General features: G+C 44.8%; 1 protein-coding gene across 1 annotated transcript in view; it reads right to left on the minus strand.

Moving 5' to 3' along the window:
- Positions 1 to 17,815, minus strand: part of LOC111158999 (transforming growth factor beta receptor 2) — an 88,818-nt gene that overhangs the window by 8,203 nt on the left and 62,800 nt on the right. Inside the window, exons 4-5 of the mRNA XM_022521358.1 lie at positions 12,345 to 13,144; positions 10,515 to 10,656 (exon numbers count right to left, since the gene is read on the minus strand). Of these exons, the coding sequence (XP_022377066.1) occupies positions 10,515 to 10,656; positions 12,345 to 13,144 (942 nt within the window). The remainder of the gene's footprint in view (positions 1 to 10,514; positions 10,657 to 12,344; positions 13,145 to 17,815) is intronic.

Consider the following 17,815-nt stretch of genomic DNA (forward strand, 5'->3'; position numbering starts at 1 on the left):
TGAATCCAAACAAAAGCAGAGGACTGGCAATCAGAGCTGGTTCTCAGTACAGCTGACTCTGACCTAACCCGTCTCTTCTATAAACGGAAGGGGCTGAATTGGATGACCTCCATATTCCTCTCCAGACTTATCTTGTAATCCAATCTAATCGAACAATATGATGACCTCTTAGCACACTGACTTGAGGTATGTATATTCTAATACAGTATAATGGGATAGGATTTGTATAGGATATAAAGTGCTCTTTAGATAATCTATCAGTCCACAGAGTGTCTATTTCCAGCTGTTTTGGCTGCCATAGCTGGTGTCACTGGCTCCCTGCCCAGATCCCTTTACCTGGCCAGCAGAGCCAGAACCCAGCTGCCACAGGTGTTGAGTTCTGAGGGCTCACACCTTTGTCCTCTCTGGAGGACTGCTGCTGGGCCTGGAGATTTCCAGAAAGTCTCATCCCCACAGTACCCTGCAGCCAACAATAAATTTATGTGGGGGTTTTCATAGTCTAACACTTTGCCTCTGCAGGGATATGACTGTGGGGCAATTCACCCTCTAGAATTCCCCCATGAGATCAGGCCGAGGCTAGAACTCTTGAAACTACAGGTTTGCTGAGCTTCTCCCATTCCTGCTTCTCTTACTCCCTTCCTTTGAGACCTATTCTCAATGAACCATTGCACAAAAATCTTTGTGTCAGGGGCACCTGGGTGGCTCAGTGGGTTAAAGCCTCTGCCTTTAGATCAGGTCATGGTCTCAAGGTCCTGGGATCGAGCCCCACATCGGGCTCTCTGCTCAGCGGGAAGCCTGCTTCCCCTTCTCTCTCTGCCTGCCTCTTTGCCTACTTGTGATCTCTCTCTGTCAAAATAAATAAATAAAATTTAAAAAAAAATCTTTGTGTCAGACTAGTTCTAGTAAAGCTGTCCTAAGACAGCTGCCAAGGAAGTACTTTCTCTTTAGGTCAATCTCTCAGTGAAACTGCCCCCTCTGACCCTAGCTGCAAAGCCACCCTGAGGAAGACTTGCTAGGGCTTCTTCTTGAGAAACTGAATGTACTAACCCATCAATGATCCTCACAGCACAGTGCTCAGAAAGGGGCAGGGGATGACCATGGTCAGGGAAGGAAAATGGCAGGATCAGAATCAATCCCAGGTGTCGATCTCATGGCTGAGATTCCTTCACAACAAAGGAAACCATCTTCATAGTTGAGGTTATAACCCAGGGCCAATTTATTTCATTTCTAGTCTTAATTTTCAAAGTCACATAAACCACAGTGTCTAATTTTGTAAGTTCTGTGGGAACCAAAGCAGGTTTCCATGGGGAATGGGGGAGCACTCAAGAGATGCATAGGATATCAGGGACGGGTAAAGGAAAAGTCATGAACGCTCCTTTGGAAAAGAAGACAAAGACGACAGTCCTTCACCAGAGCAAAGAGAATTTTAACTGGATTACTTCCTACTTTTCCTAAAACATTGGGAAGTTGTGAGATTCTCTAGTATCCCTAAGGGGTATGAGGCCTGTTTCCATTATGTGACTTGTGGGAGAGTTCGTAGGGAAGGGAGGTCAAGGACAGCCTGAAAGCAGCTGGCCCTGAGTCAAGCTGGGAGAATGTGATTCCATGAGTCTCTTTCTAAGTTCAAATTAGACAAGTCTGGGTGAGCATCATGTGGCCCAAACAGGCACACCCCAATTCCTGAACAGTGAAGTAGTCTTTCCGGTGAGGAACCAAGATGGAGACTTAAAGCGCATGCACGTTTAAAAAAAGTAAAAAGAGAAAAAGAGGGGTGCCTGGGTAGTTCAGTTGGTCAAGCGTCCAACTCTTGATTTCGGCCCAGGTCATGATCTCAGGGTCCTGAGATAGAGCCCCACATTGGGCTCTGTGCTGGGCATGGCACCTGATTATGATTCTCTCTCTCCCTCTCCCTCTTCCACTCCCTCCCCTGTGCTCTTTCTCTTTCTTAAAAAAATAAAAAATTAAAAAAAAAAAACATATGCATGTTTTAAGCTGACCTTTCTTCAACTCCCGGAGGATGTCATACTTATATAATACATATTTTCCAAGACAGCTAATTTTTGTCTTTTTTCGGTCTTACTATGGATTTTTACAATTCCTCTTTGTCTTTGCTCTTTGCCCACAGTTTAAGCATACTGTTCCCACCTATTTTTTTAGTCATGCTCTAGAATGATGACCTATGCTTGGCAGTGCCTCTCTGTCACCAGCTTTAATATCTGATTGTGGCAGCATGAAAACCACCGTCAGCCAGTAATGCCTCCCCCCCCCCCACCTTTTGTGGCTATGAAGGCAATGTCATTCTCAGACCTCCACCCCAATCCGGAGGATAACTGCTGACAGACATTATGCTGGAGGCCTCTTCTTCCTGGCGGGCCTTGTGCTAACTGCTCCTCAGGTCTGCCCAGAGGCCCTCAGGATACGGAGTACATTTGCTTTGTCTCCAGCGGAAGGAGGTGGCCACAGACACCCGGGTGGAGGCCTTAATTCCAGGCAGGGGTTTGAGGGCAGGAGGTCTCTGTCAGCCTGGTGGGCACCGATGGTCCTCCCCGGGACGGGATATCAAGCACAGATACCCAGATGGTCCTGAGGTATCGAGCAGAGCGAGTGACCGGCCAAACCAGGGGCTAGTTTTAGCTCCCACTTTCTCCCATGGTTTCAAGCATCTAGAGGCTGAGACGTTTCAAGCACTCTGGCAAAACTGCTGGGTCCCAATTCCATATCTTTTATCCCTACTTATCCATTATCTTTCTCTATTTATTTTTCATGTTGGTGCTTGAAGTATTTTTATTTTAGAAAATGCACGTGAGGGGCACCTGGGTGGCTCAGTCGGTTAAGCATCTGCCTTCGGCTCAGGTCGTGATTCTGGGGTCCTGGGATCGAGCCCCAACATTGGACGCCCTGCTCGCGGGATGCTGCTTCTCCCTCTCCTCCTGGCTTGCGCTCTGCTCTCTCTCTCACTATCTCTATCTCCCTCTCTTTCAAATAAATAAATAAAATATTTTTTTAAAAAAAGAAAAGGAAAAAAGTGCATGTGATTAAGACTCCAAAATTACTAAATAGACGGATACGGCAAAAGCAAATCTTTCTCCCAATCCTCATTCCTAGTTGCACAAAACTGGCTTAGGTTGAATGCTGGGATTAAAGGTGACTTAAAATTTCCCCTTACTGTTTACAATGAGCCTTTCTCAATCTGTATTTTTATAAAAGATGAGGTGTTTCACTCCCCAGTTCACTGGAGACCGAAGCTTGAGTAAAACACTGCGGAAACAAATCACAAGACAAATGAAAGCTACTCGGGTGTCGTGGGCAACACCAAACTGCTCTTAAAGTCACAAAACACCCGCTCTGTCCTCATCATATCACAAAGCCGGAACGACCCATCCGAGAACCAGCACCTTCCACGGAACAGGCTTGGAGCGGCACTGCTGTAAACGTTTTTGCAAGGAAGAAATAGGAGTTGCATCTTGACAGAGGAAGTGAATACAAGTTATTAAGCACACTTGAAGCATTACAAATGAGTCAGACAGGGAAGGTGGAAGAAGAGTCTCCGAAGACGTGATCCAACACTTCATTTTACAGTTGAGAAAAGAGAGGCCAGAGTGTGCACTGGATTCCGGGAAGAACACTCAGAATTGCATGCTAGATTACTGGTAACTCTGAAAATGGTTTTGCCTTTTTAGGAAGCCTTGCATGCTTTCTCCTCTCTCCTCAAGCATTGCAGTGAGCTCTTTCTCCCCCAGCCAGAGCAAGCCCAGCTGGGGCAGCCCCAGGTGGGAACACGCCTGTCACAGATGTGACAAATGTGTTCCTCCCTGCCTTGGCCAGCCCTGCTCACCGCATGACTCTGAGAGGGGGAAGCTTACGGAACCAGTGGATAGTGATGGTTTGTAATTTCTAAACGAGTTATGCAAAAAAAGCACTGATTACTAAGAGCAGCCCTCTCCTTAACTACTATTATTTTCCGACATTAAACCCAAATAGTCGTCCACTTTGGGTTTAGGGAAACAAGTGGGAGGGTGGGGGTGGGGGTGGGGGTGGGGAAAAATGAGCCTCTCACAACTTGGTCTGTGAGCACCAGATCAGGACAGGGTTGGCAAAGAAGTTCGTGCACATTTTTCTAGAGTCCTCTTTGTGCATTTGATCAAACAAAGCCCAGGCTCAGGCCTCCCTTCTAGGAAGAGCTGGAGAGCAAGCCAATTAAGGGGTGAGTGGGCTCCCCAACATTACTCAGTCTACTCCCAGAAGACCGCTGGCCACACAACTTTTCATGCTTGCTGGCCCAACTCCATGTGGGAGAGGCTGGGCAGCTTGTGTTCATCCTCCGAAACTACCCCAGGAGCTACCCTCCACCCAAGATGGAAGGGGCTCGGAAGGTAAGCCCCCAGCTTCCTCGTGAGCCAGGTGGTGTGATGCCAAGGTCAAGGTGTGTCTGACTGCACCGGGGGTCCCCGGCAGGACTGAGCTCCAGCTGTCTGCAGTGGTGTCCTGCTTGATAACATGCCATTTCTCGGCCTCCTTCCCTTTCCTGACTCACTTCCCATTCCCCTACTAGCATTTCCTGAGATCACTTCCCAAATAAACTACTTAGGCTCAATTCTTTGTTCCAGGGCCTGAGGCACCTAACCCAAGGCAGATGCTCACACAACAGAATTATTCAATCAAACCAAGTCCCTGTCCCGCCCTCAGGCTGCTTTCCAGGCCAGGTACACCAAGCCCCACCACCGCACAATCGCCACCCCCACACTGACTGCCTCTTTTCTAAGAAATGTCTTTATTGGAAAACTTGATCTTCTTTCCAACACCCCTTCCGCTGCCTTTCCCCAAAGTCTTCTCACTGGTGGAAGCCAGCCGGCACTCCCAGACCCTTGCAGCGTTTTTTAATTTGTCTCGAAGGTTCTGAAGAGAAGCCACGCTTGCCTCTCTCCACTCCCCACCCCTCCCCAGTTTTGCGCGCGCGGAGGGCAAGGCCCTGGGACGCAGCGCCGTCCAGCATCTGGAACACAGCTGTTGTTCTGATGTGGTGCCAACCCCACAGAGCAGCAAAGCCGTTGACACTTCTCCCAGAAGCAGCGCTCCTGAGTTTTAGATCTGCTTCCAGATTTGATTCCCCTGAAACCCAGGAAAGCAAAACCCTTCTCTCCTGTTTCTCTTCAGCCTTTCTCCCCCACCCCTCTTTGTTATTGTCCTTGTTTTGGGTCTCTTTCCTTTCTTTTTGATTCGTGCGTTCTTCCTGTCTGTTCTGCATGGCGGTGGCAAGCTGACAGTCCGCTCAGGGCCTGCGTTTCTCCTCTGGTTAGACGCTTGCTTTGCGGGCTGCTGTGTGTCAGTTTCTATTCAGAAGCCAAATGGCCAGGGATTTGGAAGTCGGCTTGCTTGTGGGCCTGTTTAGGCTGGGGTTTTGGCTGGGGATGATGTGAATATTGTGCCTGCTGTGCTGGCCACAGGGGGCCTTGAAAGGGCCCCCCGCCTCCATCCGCCTCCCACACCACAGACACTTGCATGAACACCAAACAAACCGAGAGCCGGACAGAGATTTCTTTGTAAGACAGAGCTAGGCTCTCCGTCTGCCCTTGCCGAGTGACGACTGCATGACCCTCCTCCTTCTTTATAAGACAGGAACAGACCAATCACCTCCTTCTTCCAGTGGCTCTGAGAGACCTGTTTTCTTCACTTTTATATTCTGTCAGGTGATCCAAGTGTCTGAAGTTAGGCCCTCTGTCGTAACCTGTCTCTAACTCTTTATTTTTCCTTCCTAAAATCATCATATTCGCCTCCTCCCACCGCTGGTATTGTATCACGTACCCGTTTGTTCACCACTTGTCTTTCTAGAATATTAGCTCTTCAGAGACAACTTGTCCCTTGAGGACAGAGACTGATTTTTGTTTTGTTTTGTTTTGGTTTTAATTTTTTCACTGCTGTGCCTTTAGCATTTTGAATGTGCCTGCCATTTAACTGGTACTCAATAAATATTTGTTGAGGGAAGGAATGAATGAATAAATAGATTGTCAGAGAAAAAAGGGTAAGAAAGTTATTTCAGACTATAAGGTGCTGAGGCCAAAACATGCTCAGAAAGGAACAGCTTTGGGATTCTGCTGACAGAGATGCACCCAGAGGAGATGGCCATGTCAGTCCCTGGAGACTTTCATGAAGGAGGCTGTCACTGAACGTTTTTGCCAGCTACTTCCGGAGAGGCACTGAATTAAAGGCCAGGATGCACAAGGTCGCACTGGCTGCCCAATCCGTAATGATAACAATAGGGACAGCAGCTGTCCCTTACTTGAGATATCCTTCGTTGGTCAGGCCGGCAGTATCCTAGGAAGGCCAGGGCCAGTGGGCTAGAGTCAGAGAGCAGGGCTCTGATCCCTGGCCACACAGCTTGCCCAACTCCTGACACCTCAGTTTTCCCATCTGTAAAATGCAGCCAGTAACAGTGCTCACTTCAGGGTCCTTGGTAGATGGGAGGAGTGGACCCGTAAGGCAAGTGCACAGTCACGGCGGCTGCTCCTCTGAAGCTCGACATGATCACACCTGCATCCACCAGGAGGCCTTCCCCTTTTGACTGCCCTCTTCAATTATGACAGCTCATCGCTTGAGCTCCTGGGTGTGAATGGCGCTGGACCAGCTGCTTTCAGAAGAGTGCTATTACCCTCTGTTTGCATTTTCTCATCTGATAAGAGAGACTTCTCCAGTGTGGTGCTCTATCTTTCTCTGTTTCCCCCTGAGCTGTTCTGCACAGAGGAGAGACTGATCAAGAAGGAACTCAAGGGGACACTCCTGAGTCTTCCCCTTCCTTCCAGAGCTGACCTAACCCCCCTGTACCTGACCCTACTGTTGCACTCCCCTCAGCTGTCATGGGCTTTCAGTGCCCTGCCTTACCTTCCTGCAGCACGGGTCACAACTGAATTGCACTTGCCTGTTCAAAAGTCTACTTCAGTTCCCGTTAATAGCATAAGACAAAGCCTAGTATTGGGACCTAAAAGACATTCATAGAAGACCTGTTATGTGGTACAATGGTGCCTGGGGAGACGAGCCCAGAAAGGTGAGCGAGGGTCAGATTTAGGATCCATGTGAAGAGTCTGGGCTCAACCACAAAAACAGAATGGATTCACTTAAAGCCAGGAAAGCTGGGGTTTCTCATTCCCTGTAAGACGGTCCCTTGATGCTTGGTATCCTACTATATTCAGTTCGATGTTTTGCTACGTAGAATAAAGCTGGAAGGAATATTAGCTGACCTACATTGCAAAATAAAAATCTCAATCTACAAGTCATCAGACTAAGTTAAGCTTCATATTCCACCATTTCCTTTTTAGAAACGAGATGGTCAATGAAAAATGGTAATTACACACGTTTTATCTCAGATTGCAGAAAAGAAGGCTTAAGCTTCAAGAAAACCTTTTTATATCCTGTTCTCTTTCTTAGACTTTCAGAATTAAAGCCTAATATTACCTGGAGGGAATTATTATCCATTTTACTTTTAAGGTAAGAGATGTGTCTGCATGCGTACGTTTTTAAAAAAGTAAAGAAAAAGAAAAAGAAGTCCGTCTCATCAGTAGGCTACAAACTTCCTGAAGGCAAAACCTATCCTTCTACCCCTATATCAACAACAGTTGGGAGGCAATGCATCTATCTGCAGGCTTTATGTTGTTTCCACGAGACTCCTAAAATACAGAAGAAAAGTTTCTGAAACCAAGACTAGGCTAAGAATCTGTCTTTAATGTTTTTAAGGTAGATCCCCCCTCAAACAAACAAAAACAAAAACGCACACACAAAAAAACAAAAAACAAAACAAAAACAACAAACAACAAAAACAAAAACAAAACCAAAACAAAAAATCCCTAAACCAAAAAACAATGCTTTCCAAAGAAGGTTAACGAAAGGACTTAATCTCTGAGTTCACATACTCAATCAACTGAAGGGCTTTCAGTGGGATCGAAGTGAGTGCAGATACATAACTTGGGTTTCTGCAGCCTGAGCGGAGATGGGAGAAAAAGGACTGTGGGCTTAAGATCAAACAAAATGAGAACCGGGATGGCCTCTTTCCGGTTCCCCAAAAGCTGTCTGTTCTTATCCTAAAGGTTATGAAAGGTTTTTTGAGCAAATGAGATCCTGTTCCTTCCTTGGGAAAACTTGTTTATACTGTATCCGTTTTTAGACCTTGTAAAAGTTGGTGAACTCAGTTCTTCCCCATGAGCCTGAATTCTTCCACTCTCAGCAGATATCAACAGGAAAGGGCTTCAGTCATTGATAACAATGAGAGCAGGGAGCTCACACAGGACCTTAATAAGCTGGCTGAGCCGACAGAGGGAAAGACAGAGACACAATCTCCAGCTCATGTTTATAGAATAGCGGGTTTGAAAGGAGAGAAAAGATACCGAAATCTAGGTAGATTTATTCTGACAGTGACAACAGCATCATCTCTTACACAACGCATACTGGTCTGAGGATTCATTTTGGAACTGTCAAAGCTTTTAAGCAGAAAATTATCTTCGGTGGCTCAAACTTGGTTAAACAAATTTCACTGTGCAAGGAAAAACCCAGTTAGTTTTGGAAGTGCTGTTGGGGAAGAAACTCAGCAAGACAGCCAGATAGGAAGTGCCATCCCTATGCAGGAACCCAGGCAAATAGGTGATGGGACAGTAAGCTTTCCAGGGGAAAAGAGTGATCTGGACCCATTCTGGAGGATCGGTTAAGGAAGCTCTGAACAGGATGAAGACTCAGAGCCAGCGTGGTGCCAACCAGAGCCACCATGTTTTACCCATGGGTAGTATGGCCCCGTGATCAAAGCTCTGATGATCTGAGCAACAAAATAAATTTTGATGATATTAGATACTCATAGAATAAAATAAATATTCATAGCTCCACACCGATATAAATGCATAATGGAAAGAATAAATACTGGGGGTGGTGAGGGAAAAGACAGATCTCCCTTACAGCAGAAGATCTACTTCCACATGTAGGAAGGCTAAGAAAACAGAAAATCACTGATAGGCAAACATTACAATAATAGTTGCCAACAAGGATGACTGATGGATCCTAAAATCAGCAGGTAAATTTATGATAAGAAACAGGTCTAGTATCTTTACGAATATGTGTTGAGTACTTCTGAAACAGGTCAAGGTAGCTGCTTATAAGATATGTATTAACCACAAATGGAAAAAAATAGTATCTTTACGGGGGAGAAACCAGGCAGGTACCACCCCAATCCAGGGACCAAACTGAACAGGCACCCTGACGTCTTGTGCCCTCTCCCTGAGCTGCCGAGGAGGGCACAGCACCACTGCTGTGTTCTTCATGCCCCAAAAGCACAATCTCAATCTAACCATGAGAAAACATCAGAGAAACCCAAAGTTGAGAGACCCGTCTATGAAAGAACTAGTCTAACTTCTTCCTGGGTGTCAAGGTCAGGAAAAACATACAGAATGAGGAAGTGTCACAAGTTGACCAAGAAGCCATGGACGTTAACTGGAATATAGGATCCTGGGCTGAATTCTGCTCCAGAAAAGGACATTGCTGGGAACTCAGAGGCATGAATAACTTGTACAGACTAATTAAGAGTATTGTGCCAATGTCAATGACTGTGTTCAATAGCTGTGCTGTGGTTTAGGTAAGGTGTTAATGGTAGGGGAAGCTGGCAAAGAGTATATGGGAACTCCCTATCCTATTTTTGCAACTGCTCTGTAAGTCTAAAAATATTACAAAACAAAGAGTTAAAAATAAAACTAGAGTTGGCTTGGCTTGACTTAGCCACCAGCCAAGACCAAGCTGAGATGCATAAGTTTCTTAGGTGAGAGCTCAGTCATGGCAACTACTGAGAAGAATGCGAAAAGGATAAAAATGTAGACCTGAGCCATTCTCATGTCCATGGAGATCAGGATAATGCTGTCTAAAACAGTGGCATCCCTTCTACACCCCTAAAGAATACCATAGCATTCCTTAAAAACTTCTCTACTAGAGTTTTACAAATCTAAACACATATACCAAATCGTTCCACTTGTTTTGCCCAACAAAGTAAAGTCATCTCCATAAAAATAAACTTTGAGCCAAATCCACTACCTAGACCTTATAATTCTTAAGGTTCAAAAAGAACCCTTAAAATAGAAAATGAAACAAAAATCAGATATTTTCCATTGGATATTTTTATAATACAAATATTTTTATAATATATATAAATAATATTTTCCATTGGATAAATAGAACTAATTCTATGAATTGTTTTCATGTTTATCTCTTGCCAGATATTTAAATATCTGGTAAGATGTATCAAAAGAAAAGTAATCATACTTCAGAAAGGGGGATAGAAAGCTTTATGCTCCAAACATGGCTTTCAGCTTAAAAATCTAGCCTTTATTAGCACAATTCCCAATCCTCCTGGAATGGCTGTGTACTAACAGATCTCAACTAGTTCCAACTGTGGGGTTAACACTATTATACCCCTGGAATCATGCTTGAAGTAAGAGGCATGACATCATTTTGAAGACGCATCAAAATGCCCCATGATGGTGGTCCATACATACCTCCCACTGCGTTACAGCGAGATGTCATTTCCCAGAGTACCAGAGCCATGGAGTAGACATCTGTCTGCTTAAAGGATTCAACGTTCTCCAAATTCATCCTGGACTCTAGGACTTCTGGAGCCATGTATCTTGCAGTTCCCACCTAAAGCAATAAAAGACATTGAGGCCCATCATGCAATTCCAGCTGCATCTTTATTTTAAAAATATAACTGATGTTTGTCCTCTACACATGCAGATGATTTCTGAAAAGTGCAGTGCTCTTTTAAATCATGAGACAGGCAAAGAAAGTTACAGCTTATGAAATTATTTTTAAAAATAGGTTTTCTCTCCCTGAAAACACTTTCAAAAATATAAACAAAGCATACCAAAATAAGGAAGTGCCAAACCCCAGAGCTGCTTTATCTAGTTTCATGATATATGTTATCGTATTATACAATAACATCCTCACAGATAACTAGGGAGACAACGTCTGTGCTACTTTAGATCTTTATTTTTGCTTTTGCAAATTAACTGTTTTTCTCATTCCTGAAACACCAAGATTTATGGGGGAAACAAGAATCATTGTCATTAGTTTCGGTCACTTAAGGACTATCTTAATCTTCTTTGTTTACTCTATGATACATTCCAGTGTGCCAAGAATGTAGTATAATTGCATAAAATCTCTAGTAAAATAAACTGCATGAAAGTATTTCTATAATAAAATACTAAATCTAGACCATTTTATAATTTTGATGGCCATGCCATGTAGTTTTGTTTGGACTATGATAATGTGAAAACACTGGCATACATAGGGAAAAAGAAAGATATTTCTAGGGAAGGGATCACTTAAATGTTTGGTTTTATACCATGTGTGGCTTCACTAAATAACAGTGAAGTCCTACCTTCTCAAGAAGCTAAGGAAAATCAGGTAAATTGGTATTATTGTCCCAAGGAATGTTTCTTAATGGTATGTAACAGAAGAAAGTTCTCTTCTTAATAGGTCACTGCATGACTCATTACCCTGTCATATTACTCCATCCATGTTTCACTCGATATATTTATCTGAACATTGGCTGTGCAGCCATGGACCCAAGAGGTCAGACTGAGTAGTAACCAAATGGTTCAAAAGCACATACCCCCCCACCTGCTTAGAGGAAACAATGGTGCTTTCCAGACTATACTGTAATCCACATCAAGCTTCCAGTGTGTGAAAAGATGGGGCGCTCTTATTCATAAAGGATGGCTTGGTACTTTCTAGTGATCTTCCAATATCTCCTTACCCAAAAAGATTTCTATTTTCATCTGTGAGATGCTTCAAAGGAACCACAGAATTGTGTGTTCACTCAGTCTGTCAACTCACTCAAATATTTATTGGTCACTTTCACTGTTCAAGGCATTGTGCTAGATGGGAGCAAAAATGCAAGTGGATTTGGGCTCGAAGGAGGCTGCTTTCTAGAAAGGTAAAAAGAAAGCAAGGTAGCCACAAATAGTTCAGAGTAGGAAGGGCTGAGTAGAAGCAGAAGAGAGGAAAAAGATAGAACAAAGCACAAATGGGGTTGTTCAAAGCAACGAAAAGTCATTTGCAAATGGGAGAGAAATGAAGACCGACTTAAGGAGAAGAATGTCTGTCTGAATTAGATGGGCTTGGCAGAAACCAGAAGGGAAATGTTGTTCATTAGAAAAGCACACTGGCAGGACAGAGTGGGGCATGCCCAGGGGCAACTCCTGAAGTTGGCTAGCATCTCTAGGCAGGTGTCCAGCGCATAGGGCTGTTTGAGACAAAAGACATGAGAGATGGGTGGAGAGGTGGCATAGGCCCCCTACAAGTAAGGCGATCCAGGTCTAACTTACCTGCCCACTGTTGGCCAGGTCATCCACAGACAGAGTTGGGTCGAGGCGCAGGGAAAGCCCAAAGTCACACAGGCAGCAGGTCAGGTCATTCTTCACGAGGATATTGGAGCTCTTGAGGTCCCTGTGCACGATGGGCATCTTGGGCCTCCCACACAGGGTGTGGTCACTGTGCAGGTGAGCGATGCCCCGGGCGAGGGAGCTGCCCAGCTTGCGCAGGTCCTCCCAGCTGATGACGTGCCGTGTGAGGTACTCCTGTAGGTTGCCCTTAGCATGGAAGGCGGTGATCAGCCAATACTGTTTACCCAGCTCCGTCTTCCTCTCCTCGGCTGTCAGGAACTGCAGGATGTTCTCATGCTTCAGGTTGATGTCTGAGAAGATGTCCTTCTCCGTCTTCCAGGAGGCGTACTCCTCATAAGGGAAGATCTTGACTGCCACGGTCTCAAACTGCTCTGAAGTGTTCTGCTTCAGCTTGGCCTTGTAGACCTCAGCGAAGCGACCTTTCCCCACCAGGGTGTCCAACTCAATGGGCAGCAGCTCTGTGTTGTGGTTGATGTTGTTGGCGCAGGTAGAGCTGATGTCAGAGCGGTCGTCTTCCAGAATGATGGCCAGGTGCTCGCTGAATTCCATGAGCTTCCGCGGCTTGCTGGTCTCCCAGGACGGGCTCAGCTTCTGCTGCCGGTGAACGCGGTAGCAGTAGAAGGTGATGATGACGGCTATGGCGATTCCCAGCGGTGGCAGGAGGCTGACGCCTGTCACTTGGAATATGACTAACAACAGGTCAGGGTTGTTGGTGGCATATTCTGATGTGGAAACAAAAGGAGGAAGAGAAGAAATTGGGTTCAGTGGGTATGCAAGGTCAGAGAATGGGTTCATATCTGCAGCACCTAGATGTTTTAACATCTGCATAGATTTTGTGGATAATAAATTGTGACTTTTTATTCCACGGTGGGTGCACCTGTCCAGACTTCCTTGCCCTTGGCCACCTACTCAAGGTCTCCTAGTCTTCCCTCAAAGTTCAGCTTCAATGTCACTCTCTAAAGGAGATCCAGGAAAATGTGGGAAAGTGTTTTATTTTATATATTATCATAACACTCTACATTTTTCCTATATGACAACTTGGCACAATTTGAATTAAATCACTATGACTCCGGTTATGGGGGTCTTTCCCTATTTTTCCTACTTATCCCACCCTCAAAGGACTGACAACTCCATGCTGCCATGGGCCACGTCTTCCTTTTTTACTACTGGAAACAGCACTGAGCCCACATCAGGTCCTCAGTAAGTGTTGGATAAATGGATGAAGTATTTATGGAGTGTTAACTAAACCCAGGGCATTAAAGGAGGCTTTGGGAATAAAGAAAGAATGACAGCTCCTGCCTCCAAAAAGCTTGTATGGATGGCACAGGGTAAAAATGAAGAGACTGGCACAGTTCTATCATCATCTTTGTTCTTTTATATACTCCAGCTTGTCCTATTCTGACCGATACTCAGTCCACCCTTAAGCAGGTGGTAGGAAGAGAGTGGGGAGAGGAGTCTGTGCAAAAGGGTCTCTTTGGAAGTCAGTTACCTCATATCCACCCAATATCCCTCTTTTTCCCCCCAAAGGTATTATTTTTTCATTTGGGAAAGAGAGAGAGAGAGAGAACGCATGACAAGGGGGAGGAAGAGAGGGAGAATCAGGCTCCCCAATGAGCAGGGAGCCTGATGCAGGGCTCGATCCTAGGACCCTGGGATCATGACCTGAGCCGAAAGCAGATGTTTAACCAACTGCCCAACATCCCTCTTTTCAATGTGCATGTTGATCTGAAGTTTCGTAGAACAGGAAATCTTACTGGCAACAGTGGAAATATTACTACAAAGGTGAGAAGAGTAAAAAGAAGGAAATGTAGCCGGTTTTCTAATTGGGACCACTGAGGCAGACCTGTGCGGTGATGGAGGAGAGTCCTTAGCCCCAGCTATCTGACCACACATACTGTCGTGTATGTCAAACTTTACTTCCTGCGCTGGCCTTGGCTGACTCTCGTCACATGGTTTTCCTTTAGGGAAGAAAAACACGAATAGAAACAGCGGCAAGAAACAGTGAAAGGCAGTTATGGTTCAGTGAGAGCTTTGTGGTGGGCTGTCTCCACTGGGCAAGAATGCCAGAATCCTATTGCTTTTATGTGTCATTCATTCTCCCTCACAGGTACCTACTAACAAGGAGACCTCATGATCAGATGCTAGATTCGCTCGTTCAACATAGAGCTGCTGGGTGACTACCATGGGTATGGCCCTGCCCTCAAAGAGGTTACAACACGAGGAGAGGATTAGGACACGCACACAGATGCATAGTAACACAGGGCCACCTGGGACAGGTGGGGAATGTGCGCTGCAGTCTACACGCATTGGTGGAATGTAGAAAAGCTTAGAGAGACAGGGAACCACGGTGGCAAGGACTGTCTCTGAGGTGGTCAGTTGAAGATGGGAAAAAGTCAGTGATGGCTAGAAGGAATGTTAGGTTAGAAACTGCGAATATATGATCTGCTTGAGGAAGAGCAATTTTCCCAAACTGCCAACTCCAGCAAGGGAACCGAAAGAAAAAATGTGGGTGAAGGAACTGGACATCATGTCAGAGAAAGTATCTGTAATTGTTCAATAGACAGTCTTCACCTACTGTAGGTGTTTGATGAGGATACAGTAGTAAGAATATAGTCCAGGTGAAAGGCAGAGAACCATAGCCTCTTGAAGAGAACCCATTACCTAGATCGTATTTGATATCATCACTTAACAAAGCACAGTGAGAAATGAAGCTTGTGCTGTGCTGGTTTGGGGCGCTCGGGTTTTTATTTTGAGGGGCTATTCAAGTTTGACTTGACGTCCTGCCTGGTCTTAGGGTCAATTCTAAGTGGAAACGCCAACTTCCACTGCCTATATATTCTAGATGAAAACCTTAGCTCTTATGTCTATCTGATGGCACTAAAAAAGACCTTGAAAAGTAACCCCAGAACATCTGAATTTCAGCAAACAAGAGGACAAAACAATCACTATTATGGGGAAAGATCTATTAGTGCATGAAAAACAACAGGAAAGGGGAAACAATATGGCAACTGACTTGAAAACCCAAACTCTTGCTCACACTGGGAGGCATGAATGGGACAAAGGACAGGTGGTGAGAGTGGGGGTGGAAGTGACAAGGGGACAAGGCAACGACAGAGGGAACTGGAACTGCAAAAGTAGAAACAGTTCATGTGGACAAATACGGACTGTCCCCATTGTTCAGCAAAGTATGAGCCTGGAGAGCAAGGGTAAGGGCCAGATGAAGGAGGTGTCCAAGTGGGAAACAATGTTCCCTCCCAGTAACTCTGCCTCTATTATCTGAAGGATCTCATGGATGGGTCTGCTTCAAGCACCCACTTGTCTGCCTCCACACAAGATGCCTTATCATCATAAATCGGCTTGATTCCCATGTTGCTTGTTTCCCCCAAGAGGAAGCACGCTCTATAGGGTAAATCTATACATACTGATCACCACGCTATACCCAGCACCTGGCTCAGAATGGGTACCTACACCGAGTGAATGTTGGTCACAGAAGCTGAATGGATGATGACTTCCACAGGACAAGAGCCCTCACACGTGTTTCTGTTCTAGAGCAGAGCTGGCAAACCATGGCCCCAGGGACTATTTTGTAAAGTCCCATACATTACAAATGTTTGTTTGTATTTTAAAGAGTTGTTTAGAAAAAGAAAGAGACTAAGAAGTTCGTGCAGCAGAGACGATACCTGGTCCAGAAAGCCTAAAATACTGACTACCTGGCCCTTCCTAGACAAAGTTTGCTGGCCCCTCTTCTATAGATGTTATTTCTTTTAACAACCTCTAAGGCATTGGCAGAACGTGAGGAGACTTCACTTTGGTCCAAGGTGAATATTCTCTTTCACATATGGGGCAATGACAGAACTAGAAAATTAAAAAAAAATAAACAAACATTAATGGCATAATTACTTTGCTGTGTCTTCAATGGGTTAAAAAGCGCAACATGTTCAAATGAACAGTTCACTTATTGCTGCTAATTTTATTTGTAATTCCTGGCCATAGATGAAAAGAATCTTCCTCGCTAACTGCTATTCTTTTTCAGGCTAAGGGAAACACAAAAACAGAAATCCCCTGAAATTTATGTGTGAAGAAGATTCTAGAAATCACCCCCGCCCCTGTTCAATATCAGAAACCAAAGTTTTACTTTCCCCTCAAATTTCCTGTGATTTCTTTTTGAAAACCTACATGTAAAAATTTGGTGGGTCAGGAATTACTGAATAACATCTGTCAATCTTGAAACTTCAAAGAGGTGGTGAAAAACCCTAACAATAGCAAACCTGGTTAAAAGGGAGCTTTGGGATGTGGTTTTGTCTAAACAGGAGCCACCCACACCCTCTCACAGTATTAACTCTTGGGCTGCTACTAGAAAACCAACAGCTGTTAAGTATATGCACAAGTTGGCATCTCCTTCACTCAGAAACTAACAGGAGGCATTTCTTTCTGCCAACCCCCAATTACACAAAAGCCCAGAAATCAAATACTCAGTATGAGCCTGGCTGTGTGCTAAGAGTTTTCTAGAATATTTGTATTTAATCCACAGACAGCTCTATGAGGTAGATATAACTATGATTGTATGCCCCATTTCACAGACAGGAAAGCTAAGAGCTGGACAGATTAAACGATTTCTCAAGATCATCCATTTAGGTAATAGCAAAGCTGATACTTGAAATGAATTGCCTGACTGGAGACAGACAATTAATTAACCTTGCTCTTAACCCCATGCCATGTTGTCTCTACACTTCACACTGGTGACAGCCAATTAAGAATAACTTTATAAAACTCTCAACTTGGGGCACCTGGATGGCTCAGTAGGTTAAGCATTTCCCTTGAGCTCGGGTCATGATCCCAGGCCCCACATCAGGCTCCCAGCTCAGCTGGGAGCCTGCTTCTCCCTCTGCTTGCTGCTCTACTTACCTGTTCTCTCTCTGTCAAATAAATAAATTAAATCTTAAAATAAACAAATAAATAAATAAATAAATAAAACCTCTCAACTTGCTAAATTAGTTGCCTTCACTGAGGCCTAGACTACGTGATTTTTGGCCATCGATTAAGTGATTATCAGCCATTCTTAGAGAACGCATCCCAAAGGGCATGTTATAGGTGTGTGGACCATTCTCTTTGGTTTCTTTTTTTTTTTTTTTTAAAGATTTTATTTATTTATTTGTCAGAGAGAGAGGGAGAGAGAGCGAGCACAGGCAGACAGAATGGCAGGCAGAGGCAGAGGCAGAAGCAGGCTCCTGATGAGCAAGGAGCCCGATGTGGGACTCGATCCCAGGACGCTGGGATCATGAACTGAGCCGAAGGCAGCTGCTTAACCAACTGAGCCACCCAGGCGTCCCCTTCTCTTTGGTTTCTAACCAAGAACCGCTATTGAGTAGTGTCCCTGCAAATATGTGTCTTTT

The sequence above is a fragment of the Enhydra lutris genome, unplaced genomic scaffold, assembly GCF_002288905.1.
Source record: "Enhydra lutris kenyoni isolate GAN:26980312 unplaced genomic scaffold, ASM228890v2 scaffoldscaffold66, whole genome shotgun sequence".
NCBI classification, from domain to species: Eukaryota; Metazoa; Chordata; class Mammalia; order Carnivora; family Mustelidae; genus Enhydra; species Enhydra lutris.